The sequence below is a fragment of the Scomber scombrus genome, chromosome 15 (genome assembly GCF_963691925.1).
Source record: "Scomber scombrus chromosome 15, fScoSco1.1, whole genome shotgun sequence".
Lineage (NCBI taxonomy): Eukaryota > Metazoa > Chordata > Actinopteri > Scombriformes > Scombridae > Scomber > Scomber scombrus.
In genome coordinates this window covers 28318985-28339632 of record NC_084984.1, presented here as the reverse complement: position 1 = coordinate 28339632, position 20648 = coordinate 28318985, and the positions used below count along the sequence as shown (strand labels likewise).

Sequence of the window (20648 nt, the reverse complement as noted above, 5' to 3'; positions counted from 1 at the left end):
TACACATTAAAAAAAGTCAGGCTCATAAAAGATAAGAGAGTCTGCCACTTTGTGTAAATGTACTGCAATAAACATGCTATTTTTAAATATTTTTAACTATTTTCAACCTGCATTTTTAAATGGTCTAGCAGTCTTCTTCGCTGCTTTTTGCTGGAGCATTGCTACATTCGTTGGTGCGACACCGCCCCCAACTGTCTGTCAGTGGAATAGTGTGATGGTGTTATTGTGGCAGTTGTGAGCTTCTGCTTTGGAACACCACTAGTGGTCAAAAACTCCACAGGGTCCCTTTTAAGGCTTTAAAGGAATAGTTTGCTTTTTTTTTTTTTTAAGTATGGTTGAATGAGGTACTTCTCCATAGACAGTGTATTACCTGATGGGGGCAGGAGTACTGCCACAGAAGTTAAGCACTATACTGCTGTATACGGGTCAGCAGCAAAATGTATTTTAGACACCTAAAAATCAATATCAGTTTAAAGTGTATGTTGTATTTGTCTGATATTGTCAGATGGCAAGATAAAGCAGTGAAAATGTTCTACATATAGTGTAGACTAATAATGATATTCTTCCATGCTGGTACTCCAGCCTGCTTCTCAAATCTACTGTGTAATACACTGACTATGGATACAATCTCACTTCAAAAACATGCAAACTACCCCTTTAAAGAGGCTTAACGTTTATGGGCTTGTTGGCTTGATTGACATGTGTCTCCACCTTTCACACTTGGCCATGCTGAGGGGCCAGTTTCTAGCTTCAGAAAGAGTGAAGTGTTAAACCCAAACTGTAGATGTTTAAATGTGTCCTGTATCACCTCCCTGTGTGCTGGCTGACTCTTCATCACTAACACTAATCTGACTATTTCTCCTAGCTGCTGCTGTGTCTTCAAAGCTTTCACCTAAAAAAAATATGTCATGATAAGAGGCTTCCTAAACACCCTGAATCAACACTATTCATAGATCATTTCCAAGGATTTGCTTATCTGGATTGAAGGCAGGAGGGTAATAATGTGTTTAAAAATCCAGGCAGGACTATTTTATTTTTGTGTCATAATTTCAAATCCTGAATGGAAAATGTCTTAAAATTCATTGCAGTTAAATGACATTAAAAATGTGATGCTTTGTTTTTCACTGCTGTTGATCAGTTAAAGATGAAGACAGAAGCAAAGATTTAGTTTGTAGCTTTGATTCATGTTTGTTGGGTGTATATAACCAACTTGAAGCTGTACAAATCCATCCTAGAGGACGGAGCTTAAATTCAGAGGCAGTGAATGAACAAAAAAAATGACGGCAACATGACATCCAAAACCCTCTGTTCTTGTCTTTTTCTTTTTGTTTTTTTAGAAAAAGAATATGAAATGTTTTTGCATGTGGACTCCTCTCTGGTGCGTAGCGTCAGAAGCTACCACCTCACTCAGCTGATGCAGAGACACATGTCCCTGACCGTCTTCTTCTTCTCCGTCGCTCTCTTCCTCTGTCCTTGTGAAAAGTGACTTTCCTTTGTCACTCTCCTTTTCATTTCAAGCCTGAGACTGTCTGTGTGTAAGACTGTCAGGCCTGGTGTGTGTGTGTCTCTGTGTGACAGACAGGTGGCTGAGCAGCTTCAGTCTCTCTACTGGCCAGTCTTCTTCTCCTTCTGGAAACTGAAGCTGGTCCTCCGGCTCAGTTTCCGCTGCTTCTGAGCAAAGTAGTCGGCCCTCGAGGTGCTGGCCCGAGACTCCAGGATATAGTTCACCTGTGGATGGAAAGTGTTTCATTCATGAAAAGTTACATTCACCAAAGATATAATGAAATATTACATCATCTTTTAAGGTGTATATTCATTTAACAACAACTACAACTCCTCCTGTGTACCATCTGCATGATGTATAAACACATAATCAATGGCTTTTAAATCTCTTCTTAAAATATACTTTTATTGGAGAGCCTTTCCTGATTATATTTAAGTTGTATCTTTTTTTTTTTTTTATCTATCTCCTGTTTTTAAGTTTGTTTTTATGTTTTATGGTTCAGTTTTATCCTGTACTATCTAACTGTCTGCTGCCTTGTGAAGCACTTTGAAATGCGGTTTAACCACTGTATAAATACAGATTCTTCATTTTATTATTATTATATTATTATAATACAAAACGCAGACTTTTAATAATTATCATATGTTGCCAAAAAATGTATTCTTATTCTCTGGAAAAGTGAATCACCTCGTAGTTTTAATATGTTTTTAAACCCCTTAGCCAATGTTTGCCTTTGGAGAGAATGACGGATGAGAAATATGGTCATGGAGAGATTTTTGTAGAATTGTGGAAGCCTTTATTTTCTTGTTTTAAGGAATTATGATTATGATCATGGTTTTAAATTTGGGCCTTTACTATTTGAAATGTTAATGAACCCTTTTTTGTTTTGTTTGTTGGCGTTTGCCATTAACTCCTTTTCTTGCATTTGTTCTTTACTATTTGTTTCTGTTAACATATTGTGTACCTGGTGTATGTATGATGTGTATATACTTATATAAAAAGGTTTAATAAATGAAATATAACATATTTATTTATATACAAAGTGTGTTTTGATTTATTTTTTTCTTCATTAATGCTTCACCCCACTCTAAAATATCATTCTGCTAACACTTCCTGCTTAGTCAGCATTTACTGTGTCAGCAGTGTACAAACAGTTAACACAACATAATGTAGCTGTCAGCATATATACGTGTTTATTAGTGTTTATTAATGTATTAATCAGAAACGACAGCTCCTCCTGTTAGTGTAGGCTGCTGTAGAAACACATAATGAATGAGAATATGATAAAACACAGCTAACTTATATGAAATATATCTTCACAGAATAAGAATCATTGAAGCAGCCTTTCTGATTATTAATGGCATGTTACATGACATCTGCTGTTAACAATCACAGGGGGAAGCTCTTATTAAATTCTAAATGTAACTAAACACTGGGCTTTTTAAAGATGAGCTGCACTGCCCTCACATCTGACTTTAACAGTTTTTATTATAAAAATCAACTATTTGTGAATCAATTAAGAATTGCAAAATATTAGAATTTTGACTCTTATGCAAATCAAATGCACAAGTTTAAGTAGTATTAACACAAGACAGCTTAAACACAATATAGACATAATATCACTATCTCTAAACTATGACATTTTTACTAACTTCAAGCAGACAGAGCAAATTTAACATCAGTTTGGAGTCATGTTTATAATGTAAATCTGAGAATAATATCAATCAATCAATCCTTATTTGTATAGCGCCAAATCACAACAAGTCATCTCAAGGCACTTTACACATAGAGCAGCAGGTTCTAAACCATACTCTTCAGGTTTTAATATGAGAATATAGAGCTGCTAAATGCTCAATATGAGCTGGAAACAATAAAGTGAGAGATGCTATAATGCTCTGAGGCTCTGAGAGGAAGTGCACAGCTGGTTCATCACAATAAGTGACATTTTTCTTCTTATACACAGTGATTGGAGCCACTGTTGGATGGGTGAGCATCATAATAAATCTATTAAAATGTGTTCTGCATTCAAAGGTATGGAAACTTGAGGTATCACACTTGCATAAAGTTGAGGGACTCACAAGGTTCAGATTAAACAAGATAGCCTCAAGTGCTTCAAACTGCTGAAACACTGAATCCTACATTTCCCATCATGCAGCTCAGCAGCATCTTTTCCTGAGACTCTCACTGCCTTTGTCTTTAAAAGTCCACTCCTCCAGTTTGTAACACAGGCTTCTGTTTGAGTCCAGAGCTGAGACTGAAGAATAATGCAGCACAATAAACCAGTCAAAACTCACTACATTGAAATAACTAGAACTATAAAGATATAAGGCAGTACTTGACTTATACAATATAAGTACTGCTACATTAAAATGTTACTTTAGTACAATATGTACATCTTTGTACCGACTGGTCTTCCATCAGTTTCAGTCTCTGCTGCTACTTACTCTGTCATATCCAGCAGATGTCACTAAATGATATCTGAATGAGAACAAATGGCTCATAAAAAGCTGAATAATGAGCTAGAAGAGTTTTTCATGCTCTGACTCTAAACACTTCAACCACAGCACAGAACTCACCTTTAGCACTATTTCATTGACAGTAGCAGCATCAGACTCAAAGTAAAGAGGCTTGTAGTCGTGGTTGCTAAGATAGGTGACCTTAAATATGGCGTGACCTGTAACACACAGAGGAAACATGTTTAATGACACTGACACGGAGAGTGATCACTCTATACATCATCCCTTCTTCACATCTCAGCTGAGGAAGATGACTGATGATGAAAACAACTATTTGTAAATAATCCAAAAGAAAAAAGAAAAAAAAAGCCATCAGATTCTTCATGGGGCATACATTTGTAAAGATTTTATAAAATGTCAAATTGATTTGGCAGGCTCAGTTCTGTGGATTATCATGTGAGAAGAAGATTCTATAATAAGCCAAAGACTGGCACCAGATTTAATATGAAAATATATTTACATGACAAAAAAAAGGGCAAAGTGAATTTTCACAGTCTGTCAGTGTATTCATTCCTTCACTGGCTATGTCAGCTCTAACATGATCAAATGTAATCCAGTTACCTGAGACAGATCCTGTTTAACACCCAGCATGCAACACACACTGCAGAGATGACCTGAGTCCACCCTTAAGATCCACATAGATATTATTAATGGATCTGTATCAGCTGTGATGCTGCTTTCCTTTAACACAGCAAGACTCCACTGTTAGAATTTAGGCAGATGTGAGTGAAAATGAGGCAGAGTTTACACCTGCTATATAAATCTGGATCCATGAGCCATTGCATTTAAACCTCATATACCAATAAGAACTTATGTTATCTTGATTCTACCTACTTTGTAATTGGATATGTTGTGGAAGGGTGTCATTTATTTTATGAGGGAAGACATTAAGTTACTGCTGCTACTTGCATCTTTTGCCTCACTTGCTTAAGATAACAGGAAAAGGTGGAGTTAGGTGACCTTTTTAACTTCCTGGGTGGATGTTCTTCAGAATGTGGCATCACTGTTCGGACTGCATATACACCTGCCCAGAGAAACCTCCAGATGTGGTGACTGCTCTGTCTGACTGCACAACACATCCTCAGTGCATTTACGACAGCATTAACCCATATCTAGATATAGAGAGTTTTAGGTGGAAGGTGTGAATGGGATCTTAGTGTGTGAAAGTGACCTGATAGTTTTGAACAGGACCAGGACCAAGTAGCTTATGAAAAACACTATTTAGTGGTCAACAGCTGTTATTTCAATATAGCCTAAAAGTCTAATCAACATTTAAGTATTAAAGGATCAGGACTTAATGAGAGCTGATCATGGATATACTCCATTTGCTGAAGAAGATGGGAGCTCCTATAACAGCTACTATATGAACCTATATGTCAGGTTATTATTATTATTGTTATCATTATATTATCAACTGCTATGTCTAATGTTAAAAAGTCAGCATGGATGAGAAGTCCTTTTGATGTTCAGAAAAGAATGTAAATGTAAAGACAGCTCGAGTCACTTCTTCTACCTGAAATATCATGTACAATGACACACTCTGACTATATAAATTACTGCATGCATGTTTCAGGCCGAGCCTTCTTCAGCCTGCTTATTGTTTTATAGTCAAGACAAATAAGAATGGAAACATCTGCTGTTACCATGACACCTAATCAAACTCCATCTGCAGCATTAATACCTTGCTATATAAGCAAAAGCTACAGAACAGCTGCTAAACTCTTAACAGAATGATTTCAGGTGCTGACATTACTGAGTTTGCTTCTGTAACTCTGAAAAAAGAAAGCATGATGAAATGTTGATATGATAAGTGAGTCTCTGTCTCCATGGTCCACTTACTGGGGCTTCTCTCCTCTACGAGGTCACAGGCACAGAGGTGGTCTGAGTCGATAGAGATGGGTTTCTGCCGAATCCAGAACTTAGTGCTGGCCTTCTGATTGGTGACGGGATCAATCTCCACTTTCTCTCCTGAAACGCCTGCAGAGGATAATATATGTCAGAAATACATTCACACATAAGCTCTCATTGTTAGACTGCTGAATTACAACATAGTGGAAGGCTGTTGAGATGTAAATGTGAGTCAGTTTGGTTCAGACTACTGTAGTATAGATTGACATTCAATTTTACACATTCATGACATTCATGGTTCCCAGTGGATGAATACTACTGATGTTGCTCTGACTTTTCCTCTAGTGCCACCATGAATTTGACATTTTTGGATGTAAGACATTTAATGTAGACATCTATTTTCTATAATACTGCTGGACATTTTCTGACTTTTCATCTAACGCCACCAAAATTTCAATATTTCAATACTTTGGTTTGTGACTTAAGACTAGGGCTGACCAATACTGGATTTTTGAGGCCGATGCCAATATCGATATAAGGGAGTAAAAAAATTCCAATACTGATATATCGGTCGATAATCTTATATAGGCTACACAGAATATGTACATAAACACACTTTTTTTTCCAAATGTGGTTACCAAACACTTGTGAAAAAGATTGTAATAGAGTCTGTGATATTTAACAGTTTAAGAATAAATGTAAGTTTTTATAAAAATGACATCAGTGCTCTGAAACAGTAAACTTCACTAGGAGTTTAATATGTAAAATGCTACCTGTATCTCTAAAAAAATATCAGCAAACACTGATACTGATATATCTGTGATAGGTCAATATGAGCCGATAATATCGATTGACCGATTTATCAGTCTGGCTCTACTTAAGACCCGCAAAACTATTCCTTTAGCTTCAGATGTACTTTGTGTTTCGTGCTAATTAGCAAATATTAGCCTTCTAACACACTAAACTAACATGGTAACCATTATACCTAACTATCAGCATGTTAGCATTACTGAGCAAACAGCTACATGCTAATATGATAATATTAGCATGTAGCTGTGCCTCAGTACATCCTCACAGTGCTATTAACATGGCTGTAGATTCATGTTGACTGTTTCATACTGTTTTAAACATACTGTTAAATATTGTATAAGCACTGTGCTGATGCTGCATCCGCAGTGAAGCTGATGTGCACTTGTACATTCTTTGTAAAGCCAAGTTTGATTTAAGTCAGAGTTTATTATAATTTAAAACAACTAAACAGGAAAGTGAACAGCATGTGAGGGCCTGTGAAACAGGGGAGCTAGACAGAATGGGGACACCTCAAGCTCATCAAAGCCAGCAGTGGTGACAGTTGTGTGTTTATATTATAGAGTATCTCTCTGTGTGAATGTGGTTATAGGCTTTGTTTTGAGTGCACTTCCGTGATCTTTATTAAAGTCACAGAGTTGTGGATTACAGAGCCAAACACAGACACACAGCATACACAGCTGCTGCTGCTGTATGGCAGGCTTGTCAGCTGCCTATCACATCACTGAAAGTGAGGATTGGAAAATAAAGAGACATGAGATAAAGCCAGCTGTCAATCAAAAGACAGGTATGACTGTCCCACTGGGACACTGATGCTGTTCATCCTCATGCAGATCTGAGAAATTATGAAAACTATTAGTAGCTGTGAACACTGTTTCTGCTCTAATGATGCATTCCATTTACCTCGGAAGTTGGAGTTTCTAGGCAGGTTAGCCAGTGATAGCAATACCAGCTGATAAAAACACATTTTGCTCATTTAAACAGCATAGCAACATGTCCACTAGGGCTGGGTATCGTTTTAAAAAATGACAGTACCAGTACCAATCCAAGTACCCTTAAAGTGATACTGATACCAACTGAATATTTCATTCAGTAACCATTCCACATTTTGTCTGTCTTTTATCTAGTGTAACAGGCGTGTAGTGTAGACACACTTTAGAGCGTTTAGGTGGCATCTTGGCTGCTGAACTGCTAAGCGTGCTAACTCAAATTCACCACAACTTCACCACCACAGACAGGTTGTAGCTGCTGTGGCAGTGGGCCAATCACATGTTGCATTAAACTGAAGAACGTGCGTTGATTGTCAGTGAACAATTCCATACAAAGTCATGTTTTCTAGCTCTGGGTGCAAAAAGGATCGATTGCAGGTATCGTTTGAAGGGAGACGTTTCCATAATACTCGGTATCGATTTATTTTGGTACCTTAAAGGTATCGAGTACCGACACCCAGCTCTAATGTCCACATTTAGAAGTTGGATGGTGTTGTGTATACGATTGATTTAATGAAACAAAACTGCTAATAAACAGGATATTACTACAACTTTCACACTGTTGATGTACGGGGCAGCCATCGTGGATTTTGAGGTCGGGGCTGGTGAGGTACGTGCGACCTTCCAAGACAGAAATCTGACTTCAGAGGGAATTCCAGCTGAGATTTCCAACAGGGAATTCGTAAATTTTAACTTCCGAGTACAAATGGAACACACTATAATGTACACTGCTACTGTTAGCTCGTCTGGCTAACTTACAATCTAGAGTAGTGACCCAAGTCTTCTAAGTTCAAGAATGAGCATAACATCAGCTAACTACATTATCTTTTGAGTTCTGTTAGAAAAAACTGGTATAATATGGTAACACTAAATATCTCTACTAACATTACTTTATGTTAATGTCTTCTATGTGGATCATCAGATAGAGGACTTTTTCCCTTTTAGCTGTGACTGAAATCTTACAGTATCATTACACATCAATGAGTTCGTATATCATGTATGTAGCCATCAAATGCATATTTAGAACACCTTTCATTTTAAAGCAATGGCCAGTCATTAAAATGCCAACCTGATAATCCAACCAATTTAATCTACTAACCGACTACAGCTAATAAAATCTGCTAGCACTAGTTGTCATTAAAGAAAGAAAAATTAGAATGAAGGACCCATTGTTTAGATTGGTACATCTACCAACTATGTCACTGTAACCGGCAAACAATCAATATATGAAATAATTTTAGAGCTACTGTGTGACTTTAGTGTTCCACAAGGAGAGAAAGCATGGTTTGTGTTGAGGTTAGCCTGCAGTCAGCAGTATGTACCTAGCTGGACATCTGTGGTGAAGCGCAGCTTGTGGATCATACTGATCTTGAAGGACTTATAGTGGTGACTGCTCAGCATGTCTTGGACTGTGGTGATGTCAATAGGGGGGTCTTCCTCTGAGCTCTCCTCACCCCTAGAGCCTGGAGAAAGAAGAAGGAAACATAAACTTTAGTCTGGATTTTGATATATAGTAGAACTTGAGAGTGACTCATTCAGGACCCAAACTAAATCCTACATCTGCTGTCAGGTAAGAGGTGAAGTGAAGAGCAGTAAGTGAAAAAAAGAATGGAACTGGACTTACTGTTTTCTCTGACCAGGCAGAACTCCAGGGTGTTCTGGCTCTCCAGTGTAGAGTCCAGATCCACTGCCACATTTGGCTCCGTCTGCTTCTCCAGGCGATACATGGGTCCTGTTGGTGAATGATGGAGTCAGACCACAGCAACACACCTACAGTTTCTTTATTATTTTAAAAATAATTATGTTATTTCAGCTTAGTTTGTGGCCATGCACTCTATTTACGATAATTTACATATCTTACAAACTGATAATTCATCAGAAGAGTGAAAAGTGAAAAGCTTTGACCTCCTCTGTGATTAGCTTTTTTCTGGCTCCTGTCATATTCATCAAAGACCAATGTTACCTTGGTGACTGTAGTTCACCTCCAGCTCAGCTCCAGCCTCTTTTGGCAGCCCAACAAAAGCTTGTATTCAGTCTCTCTGTCCATTATTAGATTCCTAGACTTTCCTGTAATGTGGACCCACTTTTGTTTGACCTCTTCAGGTCAAGTAAAGCAAGATACAATTACCTGTACTCAGTAATGAAATACTGCCTGAGCTGGATGAGATGGTTTTACTTTTGTTGGCTGCTATGTGCACTGCTGTATAAGCTACTAGCTCATGAGGAAATCCATAAGAGACTTGAAGAACTTGACTCTGATTGAATGGATATGTCTGAGACGAGGCAGTACCACTGGATTTGCTCTCCCATGAATGACAATGTTGCAGTTTTGTAAAAGTGCATTAAAATGAACCCAACAGGGTCAAAGAAGGGTGAGCTGGGCTGGTCACTCCTTTCACTTTTCCCACCACAAAAGGCTACATGAAAGCTACCTGTCAAACAAGGGCAAGGACATTAGGTAACATGTACCCTCTTTTATTAAAATCTTCTGACCAATGCTGTGATTGAAATTGAAATAATTTTCTGTAAATTAAAATCCATGCTTTCATTTGTGGCCTGTCTAGTATTAAATAAGATCCAGCCATCAAAGCATCACTGAAAACTTACATACACAGATAAAATGATGCAGTTGTTTGGTGTTGAGGTCTCAGGGTTCAAACAAGTCCATCAGAGAAAAGTCATATTTAAAATAAACTTGGTTCACATTTATTAAGATATGATGTCAGTGTTATATAGAACATCATTAAAGTCTGTGTAAAGTAACAATATATATGTGTTCTGAGTTTGACAATACCACAAAAAAGGGTGTTGTTAACCACCCTGTCAAATTTGAATGATTAAAAAAATTGCCAAATATATGAAATCAAGCCATTTTATCCGCTCCCAAACGCTGTGGGCGAATCCGCCAAACGCACCAAAACCACGCTCCCTTACAAGTATCAACTTTCAATCAAATATCATCACCGCAACCTGAAAAATGGATGCTACGTCTACGAGCTGTCTTCTGCCAACTCAGCTCTACATGTTTGAGCCAAAAGAGCAAGAATCAAGCTCTGAGCCAGAGGACACTGAATTACCTAAGACCATTTAACAACCCGTACTGTTGTGTTTTAAAAAATGGATGTAATTTTCACCACTGTTCCATTGCTTTCTATTTGTTTCCCTACTGTAATCAAATCAAATCAATTAGAAGACTACTGAAGCTTGCTTGAGCTGTGCAAATCCATTAAAATCCATATCAAGTCTGTATTAAGTTTTTACAATGTAATCATTGTCATTATTCCTGTGTAGGTGCAGATTGATATGAATAATTTAATAAGAATATTGTAACTATGACTGGTTTTACTTCATCACATTTCCTCTTAGTTGTTTTATTTTATTTTCCTCTTTTATCATCCCTTCTAACATTTCTGGTTTTACCCACTTTTTTATAGTGCATTTATTTTATGTATTATTAGGGACCGAGCCGAAAGGCAAGAGGGCGAGGACTCCAGAGGAGTCCTTGCCTGGAGGCCTTTTGTCTTATCAAGACCTACAAATCACGCGCTGACATGCTCTGCAATCGTTAACTACCATGGCAACGACTGGGTCTGTGTGTGTGTGTGTGCAGCTGGCTCAGCCAGGTTCATTTGTGGTCTTAGTGTGCCACCCAGTGGAGAAAACTTGTCATGATACCTGATAAGGAAAAGGTGCCTCAGTTTTCTGTTTCTAGTTCAAGTTTATTGACTGTATTATTATGATTTTAGATATCTGTGCAGTCTGTCAACTATTTCACTGACATTGCTGTCAAAGTCTAGATCAAACACGAATTACATGAGCATGAACTACAAACATATCTACAGGTTTCACTGGAAATAAGTTCCTCTCCTGTTTGACTCATCAAAGTGTTGGAGGTTCATTTCAGTTGCTCAGTCTAAATGTCTACACAGACAGACAGAGGCAGAGAGAGAGAGAGTGTGTGTGTGTGTGTGTGTGTGTGTGTGTGTGTGTGTGTGTGTACGCGCACACGTGCATGTGTGTGTGTGTGTGTGTATGTGTGTGTGTGTGTGTATGTGTGAGTGTGTGTGTATGTGTGAGTGTGTGTCTGTCTGTGTGAGTGTGTGTATGTATGTGTGGGTGTATGTATGTGTGTGTGTGTGTGTGTATGTATATGTATGTGTGTGTGTGTGTGTGTGTGTGTGTGTGTGTGTGTGTGTGTGTGTGTGTGTGGGTGTATGTATGTGTGTGTGTGTGTGTGTGTATGTATATGTATGTGTGTGTGTGTGTGTGTGTGTGTGTGTGTAATGTATATCTACTTATTGTAGTGTCCGATAAATGCCCGGGTCTGAATGCGTCTAAATGCACCTGATGTCGCGGCACGACGTGCGCAGGGGCGCGAGGTCCCGCCCAACGCTCCTCGCAGGTTTAATTAGGGCCCGAGCACTGACAAGTCAGTGAGGGACCTATTGCTTTTGCCAGGATTCTTATTATTATAATTCATTATTTTTCACGTTCTTATGCCGTGTAATGAATCGCATTTTTGGCGGCTTGAACATAAATGAAAACTCATGAAATTCTGCACACACGTCGCAGTTGGTGAAAATTTATTTAATTTAATGTGATTGGACGCAAGCGTGGTAAGGGGACTCGCTAGCGCCCCCTAACGTCGGGTCATGTGACCACAAATCCTCTCGGATCGGCATGAAATTTAAATATGTTACAGCTCTCATCGGATCATTAGGAAATTAATTTTGTGGAATTTTTTTACCAAACAGGAAGTCGCCCACGCGGCGTGGCGTGCACCGATTTTCATTTTTCGAACAACGCTTTGAGGACTTTATGATGTTCACAGAATCATGAAACCTGCCACGTAGGTTTCAAATCATGAGCTCTTTCATCTGATATCACATTTGCCCAATATTTTGCCCCAACAGCTCAGTAGCGCCCCCTAATGCCTTTTCCCACTTAGCATGTACTGACAAGCTCTAAAACTCACCAAATTGGACACACTCATCAAGACTCACGAATATTATTTTTTGGTATAACCGCAACCTTTTAAGTGGCAAAATGACTCTACAGCGCCCCCTAGAACATTAAAAAATGAAGCCCCGCCTTCTACATGCACGTACATGAACGAAATTTAGGATTCATATATATCATGACCAGACGCACAAAAAAGCCTCTTGGACCCATACCCTAAGTCCAACAGGAAGTCGGCCATCTTGGATCACAGGTGCATTTTTTCCGCCATTTTCCCCATTTCCAGGCCTTGCACTTTAACGAACTCCTCCTGCAGTTTTGACTCCACAGACTTCAGATTCGCATTGTATCATCCTCAGACCTTGATGATGTAAACTTGACGACAGATTTTTCCTACGTTATACCAGGTGGGCGTGGCAGTCGTTTGTTTGTATAAACAAACAACTCCTTATAACTCCTCCATACATTGTCGGATGTTTATACATGCACTGCGTAAAATGTCACACCTGGTGACGCCGTTTCAATTTCAACATCATTGGGGGTGGATGTGGCAAGGGGTCTCCATAGCGCCCCCTAACAGCAGGTCATGTGACCACAAACTTTGTCTGATCTTCGTGAAATTTACAGGTCTCATAGCACTCATGGGTAAACCCTCAAATTATTTTTTTCAAATTTTTCGCTCTAACAGGAAGTGAGTTATTGTGCATTTCCTGCGTCAATTTTCCGTTTTTCCCTCTGCGTTTAGAGGACTTTCCCATCTTCACAGAATCACCAAATTGCCCACATAGGTTCACACTCAGGCGCACTTTAATTTGAGACCATAACTGCCCCTGGGCGTGGCACAACAGCTCAATAGCGCCCCCTAATGCCTTTATCCATTTTGTACATTTTTCCAAACTCCTACACTCACCAAATTGAACACATACGTCAACAGTCACACATATTGACTACTGACAAAGTTTGAGATTTTTAAGTGAGAAGATGACTCCACAGCGCCCCCTGGAAGATTTCAAAGTTTAAGCCCCGCCTTCCACATTGACATAGAAAAATGAAATCGACAAGGCCTATGTATTATGTCCAGACGCACAAAAAAGCCTCTTGGACCCATACCCTAAGTCCAACAGGAAGTCGGCCATCCAGGCTAAAATGTTCAATCTGGATCATTTTTATTATTATTATATTTGTACGCCTTTTTGACAGCCTAAACATGCCCCAAAACTCACCAAAACTTGCAATCATGTCCGATCCGGAGAAAACTTTGATATTTTAAGGAGCGGGGAAATGGCCGACGCAAAAATTGATTAATAGCGCCCCCTAGAAAATTTAAAAATTCAAGCCCCTCCACTCAGATTGACGTAGACAAACCAAATTCGGGAAACACATGTATCGTGTAAAGACGCACAAAAAAGCCTCTTGGACCCATAGCCTAAGTCCAACAGGAAGTCGGCCATCCAGGCAAAATGCTCAATCTTGATGCTTTTTTGACCCTTCACCCACATTCCTTTGTGCTGAGAAGTCACCCAGACTCATTTGTGGTCTTAGTTTGCCATCTAGTGGAGACATTAACCCCATCACACAATGTTCACTTAAAGGCACAGGAGCAAAGACATCTACATGCCAGTTTTGACAGCCCTGCGACTGCCGCACGCACCGACGTGCATGTACGGCGTTACAGTTGGGGGGAAACCGGGGGGGTGCGAGGGCCCTTCGACACTGCTTGCAGTTTTAATTTATTTTTCTTATTATTAGGGCCCGAGCACTGACAAGTCAGTGAGGGACCTATTGCTTTTGCCGGAATTATTATTAGGGCCCGAGCACTGACAAGTCAGTGAGGGACCTATTGCTATTGCCAAGATTCTTATTATTATTTTTCACGCTCTTTGTCCGCCACTTTGAGCGCATTTTTGGTGGCCTGAACATACATGAAAACTCATGAAATTCTGCACACACGTCGCAGCTGGTGAAAATTTATTTAATTTAACGTGATTGGACGCAAGCGTGGTAAGGGGACTCGCTAGCGCCCCCACACGTCGGGTCATGTGACCACAAATCTTCTCGGATCTGCATGAAATTTACATATGCCATAGGTCTCATTGGATCATTGGAAAATTAATTTTGTGGAATTTTTTTACCTAACAGGAAGTCACCCACGCGGCGTGGCGTGCACCGATTTTCATTTTTCGAACAGCGCTTTGAGGACTTTATGATGTTCACAGAATCATGAAACCTGCCACGTAGGTTTCAAATCATGAGCTCTTTCATCTGATACCACATTTGCCCAATATTTTGCCCCAACAGCTCAGTAGCGCCCCCTAATGCCTTTTCCCACTTAGCATGTACTGACAAGCTCTAAAACTCACCAAATTGGACACACTCATCAAGACTCATGAATATTATTTTTTGGTATAACCGCAACCTTTTAAGTGCCAAAATGACTCTACAGCGCCCCCTAGAACATTAAAAGTTGAAGCCCCGCCTTCTACATGCACGTACATGAACGAAATTTAGGATTCATATATATCATGACCAGACGCACAAAAAAGCCTCTTGGACCCATACCCTAAGTCCAACAGGAAGTCGGCCATCTTGGATCACAGGTGCATTTTTGCCGCCATTTTCCCCATTTCCAGGCCTCGTACTTTAACGAACTCCTCCTACAGTTTTGACTCCACAGACTTCAGATTGGAACTGTATCATCCTCAGACCTTGATGATGTAAACTTGACGACAGATTTTTCCTACGTTATACCAGGTGGGCGTGGCAGTCGTTTGTTTGTATAAACAAACAACTCCTTATAACTCCTCCATACATTGTCGGATGTTTATACATGCAGCGCGTAAAATGTCACACCTGGTGACGCCGTTTCAATTTCAACATCATTGGGGGTGGATGTGGCAAGGGGTCTCCATAGCGCCCCCTAACAGCAGGTCATGTGACCACAAACTTTGTCTGATCTTCGTGAAATTTACAGGACTCATAGCACTCCTGGGTAAACCCCCAAATTATTTTTTTCAAATTTTTCGCTCTAACAGGAAGTGAGTTATTGTGCATTTCCTGCGTCAATTTTCCGTTTTTCCCTCTGCGTTTAGAGGACTTTCCCGTATTCACAGAATCACCAAATTGCCCACATAGGTTCACACTCAGGCGCACTTTAATTTGAGACCATAACTGCCTCTGGGCGTGGCACAACAGCTCAATAGCGCCCCCTAATGCCTTTATCCATTTTGTACATTTTCACAAACTCCTACACTCACCAAATTGAACACATACGTCAACATTGACACAGATTGACTACTGACAAAGTTTGGGATATTTAAGTGAGAAGATGACTCCACAGCGCCCCCTGGAAGATTTCAAAGTTTAAGCCCCGCCTTCCACATTGACATAGAGAAATGAAATCGACAAGGTCTATGTATTATGTCCAGACGCACAAAAAAGCCTCTTGGACCCATACCCTAAGTCCAACAGGAAGTCGGCCATCCAGGCAAAAATTTTCAATCTGGATGATTTTTATTATTATTATAGTTGTACGCCTTTTTGACAGCCTAAACATGCCCCAAAACTCACCAAAACTTGCAATCATGTCCGATCCGGAGACAACTTTGATATTTTAAGGAGCGCGGAAATGGCCGACGCAAAAATTGATTAATAGCGCCCCCTGGAAAATTTAAAAAATCAAGCCCCTCGACTCAGATTGACGTAGACAAACGAAATTCGGTGAACACATGTATCATGTCCAGACGCACTAAAAAGCCTCTTGGACCCATAGCCAAATCCAACAGGAAGTCGGCCATCCAGGCTAAAATGCTCAATCTTGACGCTTTTTTGGCCCTTCACCCACATTCCTTTGTGCTGAGAAGTCACCCAGACTCATTTGTGGTCTTAGTTTGCCATCTAGTGGAGACATTAACCGCTGCACACAATGTTCAATTAAAGGCACAGGAGCAAAGACATCTACATGCCAGTTTTGACAGCCCTGCGACTGCCGCACGCACCGACGTGCACGTACGGCGTTACAGTTGGGGGAAAAACGGGGGGGTGCGAGGGCCCTTCGACACTGCTTGCAGTTTTAATTATTATTCCTATTATTATTATTTTTCACGTTCTTATGCCGCCACTTTGAGCGCATTTTTGGCGGCTTGAACATGCATGAAAACTCATGAAATTCTGCACACACGTCGCAGCTGGTGAAAATGTATTTAATTTAACGTGATTGGACGCAAGCGTGGTAAGGGGACTCGCTAGCGCCCCCTAACGTCGGGTCATGTGACCACAAATCCTCTCGGATCGGCATGAAATTTAAATATGTTACAGCTCACATCGGATCATTGGGAAATTAATTTTGTGGAATTTTTTTACCAAACAGGAAGTCGTCCACGCGGCGTGGCGTGCACCGATTTTCATTTTTCCGAACACCGCTTTGAGGACTTTATGATGTTCACAGAATCATGAAACCTGCCACGTAGGTTTCAAATCATGAGCTCTTTCATCTGATACCACATTTGCCCAATATTTTGCCCCAATAGCTCAGTAGCGCCCCCTAATGCCTTTTCCCACTTAGGATGTACTGACAAGCTCTAAAACTCACCAAATTGGACACACTCGTCAAGACTCACGAATATTATTTTTTGGTATAACCGCAACCTTTTAAGTGCCAAAATGACTCTACAGCGCCCCCTAGAAAATTAAAAGTTGAAGCCCCGCCTTCTACATGCACATACATGAACGAAATTTAGGATTCATATATATCATGACCAGACGCACAAAAAAGCCTCCTGGACCCATACCCTAAGTCCAACAGGAAGTCGGCCATCTTGGATCACAGGTGCATTTTTTCCGCCATTTTCCCCATTTCCAGGTCTCGCACTTTAACGAACTCCTCCTGCAGTTTTGACTCCACAGACTTCAGATTGGAACTGTATCATCCTCAGACCTTGATGATGTAAACTTGACAACAGATTTTACCTACGTTATACCAGGTGGGCGTGGCAGTCGTTTGTTTGTATAAACAAACAACTCCTTATAACTCCTCAATACATTGTCGGATGTTTATACATGCATCACGTGAAATGTCACACTTGGTGACGCCGTTTCAATTTCAACATCATTGGGGGTGGGGGTGGCAAGGGGTCTCCATAGCGCCCCCTAACAGCAGGTCATGTGACCAAAGACTTTGTCTGATCTTAGTGAAATTTACAGGACTCATAGCACTCATGGGTAAACGCCCAAATTATTTTTTTCAAAATTGTCGCTCTAACAGGAAGTGAGTTATTGTGCATTTCCTGCGTCACTTTTCCGTTTTTCCCTCTGCCTTTAGAGGACTTTCCGGTCTTCACAGAATCACCAAATTGTACACATACGTCAACAGTCACACATATTGCCTACTGACAAAGTTTGGGATTTTTAAGTGAGAAAATGACTCCACAGCGCCCCCTGGAAGATTTCAAAGTTTAACCATTATATGAATACCTTATCCCGTTTCATTTCTGCTCTTGGTCTGCCATCTAGTGGAGACATTAACCCCATCACACAATGTTCCATTGGAGCAGCAGGAGCAAAGACCTTTACATGGCTGCTGTCAATGCCCTGCGACTGCGACAAGCACTGACGTTCCTGCGTATGAAGACCTCTACCTGCGCGCCCTCCGACTGTGCCACAGTCCGACGTGCGTGGATGTGCGAGGGCCCTTCGACACTGCTTGCAGTTTTAATTATTATTATTATTATTATTATTGTCATTTTAAATAAAGTTTGATCGATTGATTGATATAATGGATTAAACTAATTACAACATTTTGCTATTTGATTTTCTTAACATACAGAAATAAATGGAAATGAATGGAGGAACTGTAGTGTAAAATTTTGGGTGATAAATACTAACAATGAACAATGTTGTATCTGCTTAAAGGGTACTTGATTATTGATTGTTATTTGCTAAAGATAATCAAAACTGAGGGCATTATGATCATAGAAGAGGTGTATGTGATTCTGCACTTACTGAGTGAATAAGCACATTTGATGATTTGATAAACATACCCTGAATTATATGTGATTAAATGTACTACACTTTTATTATTATTATCTTTTAAAATGAGAATGCATCAACAAAAGTCACGAAACAGTATTATAATTGAGATAGTATATCTTGTATAGAACAAACTGAACTGAAAGTAACCCCTGTATGGCACTCTGAAGATTCAAAGCCACACAATCCAGGCACCTGTGACTGGAGTTTTGAATGAAAAGACCGTTATGAGTTTAATGCCAAGAAAAGTTGTTGATAGAATCTGATTGGTTGAAATTTACCTAGGGCAAGGGGGGTTTCACTTCCCACGATGGTCAGCAAAATGATCAGTATAAAAGGAAACATTTATCTGATATGTCTCTTTGTATCATTTCTGCATAGACGCTGTCTGTGTTGTTTTAGTTCCGAGGATGTTTGTTCGTCGACGAATAAAACTCTAACTGCATTCAGTCGGACGACTCTTGGTGATTTTTCTGTTTGGACCTTTTGAAATTTTAACTTTTAAATATAACGAATTATTGGACTGTTATATTTTCTTCTACAGAACAACAGAAAACTATAAATTAAAAATCTTTATTTAAAGATTTTTTATTTATAGTTCAATTTGAAAACATGAAGTCTACAACATTTGTAGTAGACGTATAAGCAAATCATTGGGATGGCCCTTTAATTTGGTTTAAACATGGCCACCTTAATGCACAGAGGACGTGCTATGTTGAAGGAAATAACTTATACAACAAAGAAATCTTTTACTGTGATGTACTGTGAGTGAGCAAATTGTACATTCTTATTTATGAAATATGTTTTAAATGCTTTCAGCATCCCACAGTCCACATATGCAGTACATAATCTATCTGGAGAGGTTGAAACAGAAAATATGATGTACAAACATCAAGCACACACTCACTTCCCCAGCCTCTGGCAGCTCATTTGCAGTTCAAACACAGCCCATCATCTGAGACCCAGCCATCAACACCTACCCAAATGTCACTACAGTTTGCCTGATAATGTGCACAAGCACCATTCAATACTCCCTTATCTGCTGGCACAGGCCACATTGTTTTATATTCCACTGCAGCTTTCCAGCACATCATATTTAACAGCTTCTTCCAGTCAACTGTCATGCCTGCTCTTTACATACATATTTCTGCCAGGAGCTGAAACTAAATTAGTACTATTTCTTCATGATGTTGGCTTAAGAATTTTAGAATTATATTTTTGTGTGCTTTAAAGTGTTTCAAATGTCCTTAATTCGTGATATGATTGGGGGGGGGGGGTCAGTTTGTGAGTCAGGAAAAAGAGGACGGCATGCTTCATTATCAGTTAATCTGTACTTTATTTTCTCAATTAATCAATTCGTTTTTTGGTCCATAACATGTCAAAAAAGGTTTTTGGGAAACTGTTTTCCAAAGCCTAAGGTGATGTCCTCAAATGTCTTCTTTCTTCCTGACAAACATTCCAAAACTCAGAAATCCTGTTAACTGTCATAAAGGACTAAAGAAAGTAGAGGGTATCTGTAGAGGGTCGTAAGGGAGCTGGAGTCTATCTCAGCTGACACTGGGGGAGAGGCGGGGTACACCCTGGACAGGTGGCCAGTCAATCAAAGGGATAACATATATAGAGACAGACAACCATTTACACTCACAGTCATACTTAGAAGCAATCTAGACCCATCAGTGAAGCTAACCTGCATGTTTTTGGTCTGTGGAAGGAAGCTGAGTACCAGGAGACAACCACTATGCCAGCCACACATACAGTATGTATACAGTAATAGCACAGTTCATGTGTACACTTTAATATATTATACAGCTGTATATAATGTGTATTGCTTTTAAACATTTTTTTATCTCTTATTTCATTTAAGTAGCAGTCATTCTACACTGTGGAGCAGGGGTGTAAAACATACGACCCGTGGGCAAGAACTGGCCCACCAAGGGGTCTAATCTGGTCAACTGGATAACTTTGCAAAATATGAAAATTGCTATTTTTCTGCTGTTTCAG

General features: G+C 39.7%; 1 protein-coding gene across 1 annotated transcript in view; it reads right to left on the bottom strand.

Annotated features, from left to right (window-relative positions):
- Positions 1 to 876: 876 nt before the first annotated feature.
- The window catches only part of mapkap1 (MAPK associated protein 1), a 31263-nt gene continuing 11491 nt past the window's right edge, over positions 877 to 20648 (bottom strand). The window contains exons 8-12 of the mRNA XM_062434144.1: positions 9289 to 9396; positions 8987 to 9127; positions 5860 to 5997; positions 4081 to 4178; positions 877 to 1728 (exon numbers count right to left, since the gene is read on the bottom strand). Coding sequence (XP_062290128.1) covers positions 1606 to 1728; positions 4081 to 4178; positions 5860 to 5997; positions 8987 to 9127; positions 9289 to 9396 — 608 coding nt within the window. The 3' untranslated portion in view covers positions 877 to 1605. The remainder of the gene's footprint in view (positions 1729 to 4080; positions 4179 to 5859; positions 5998 to 8986; positions 9128 to 9288; positions 9397 to 20648) is intronic.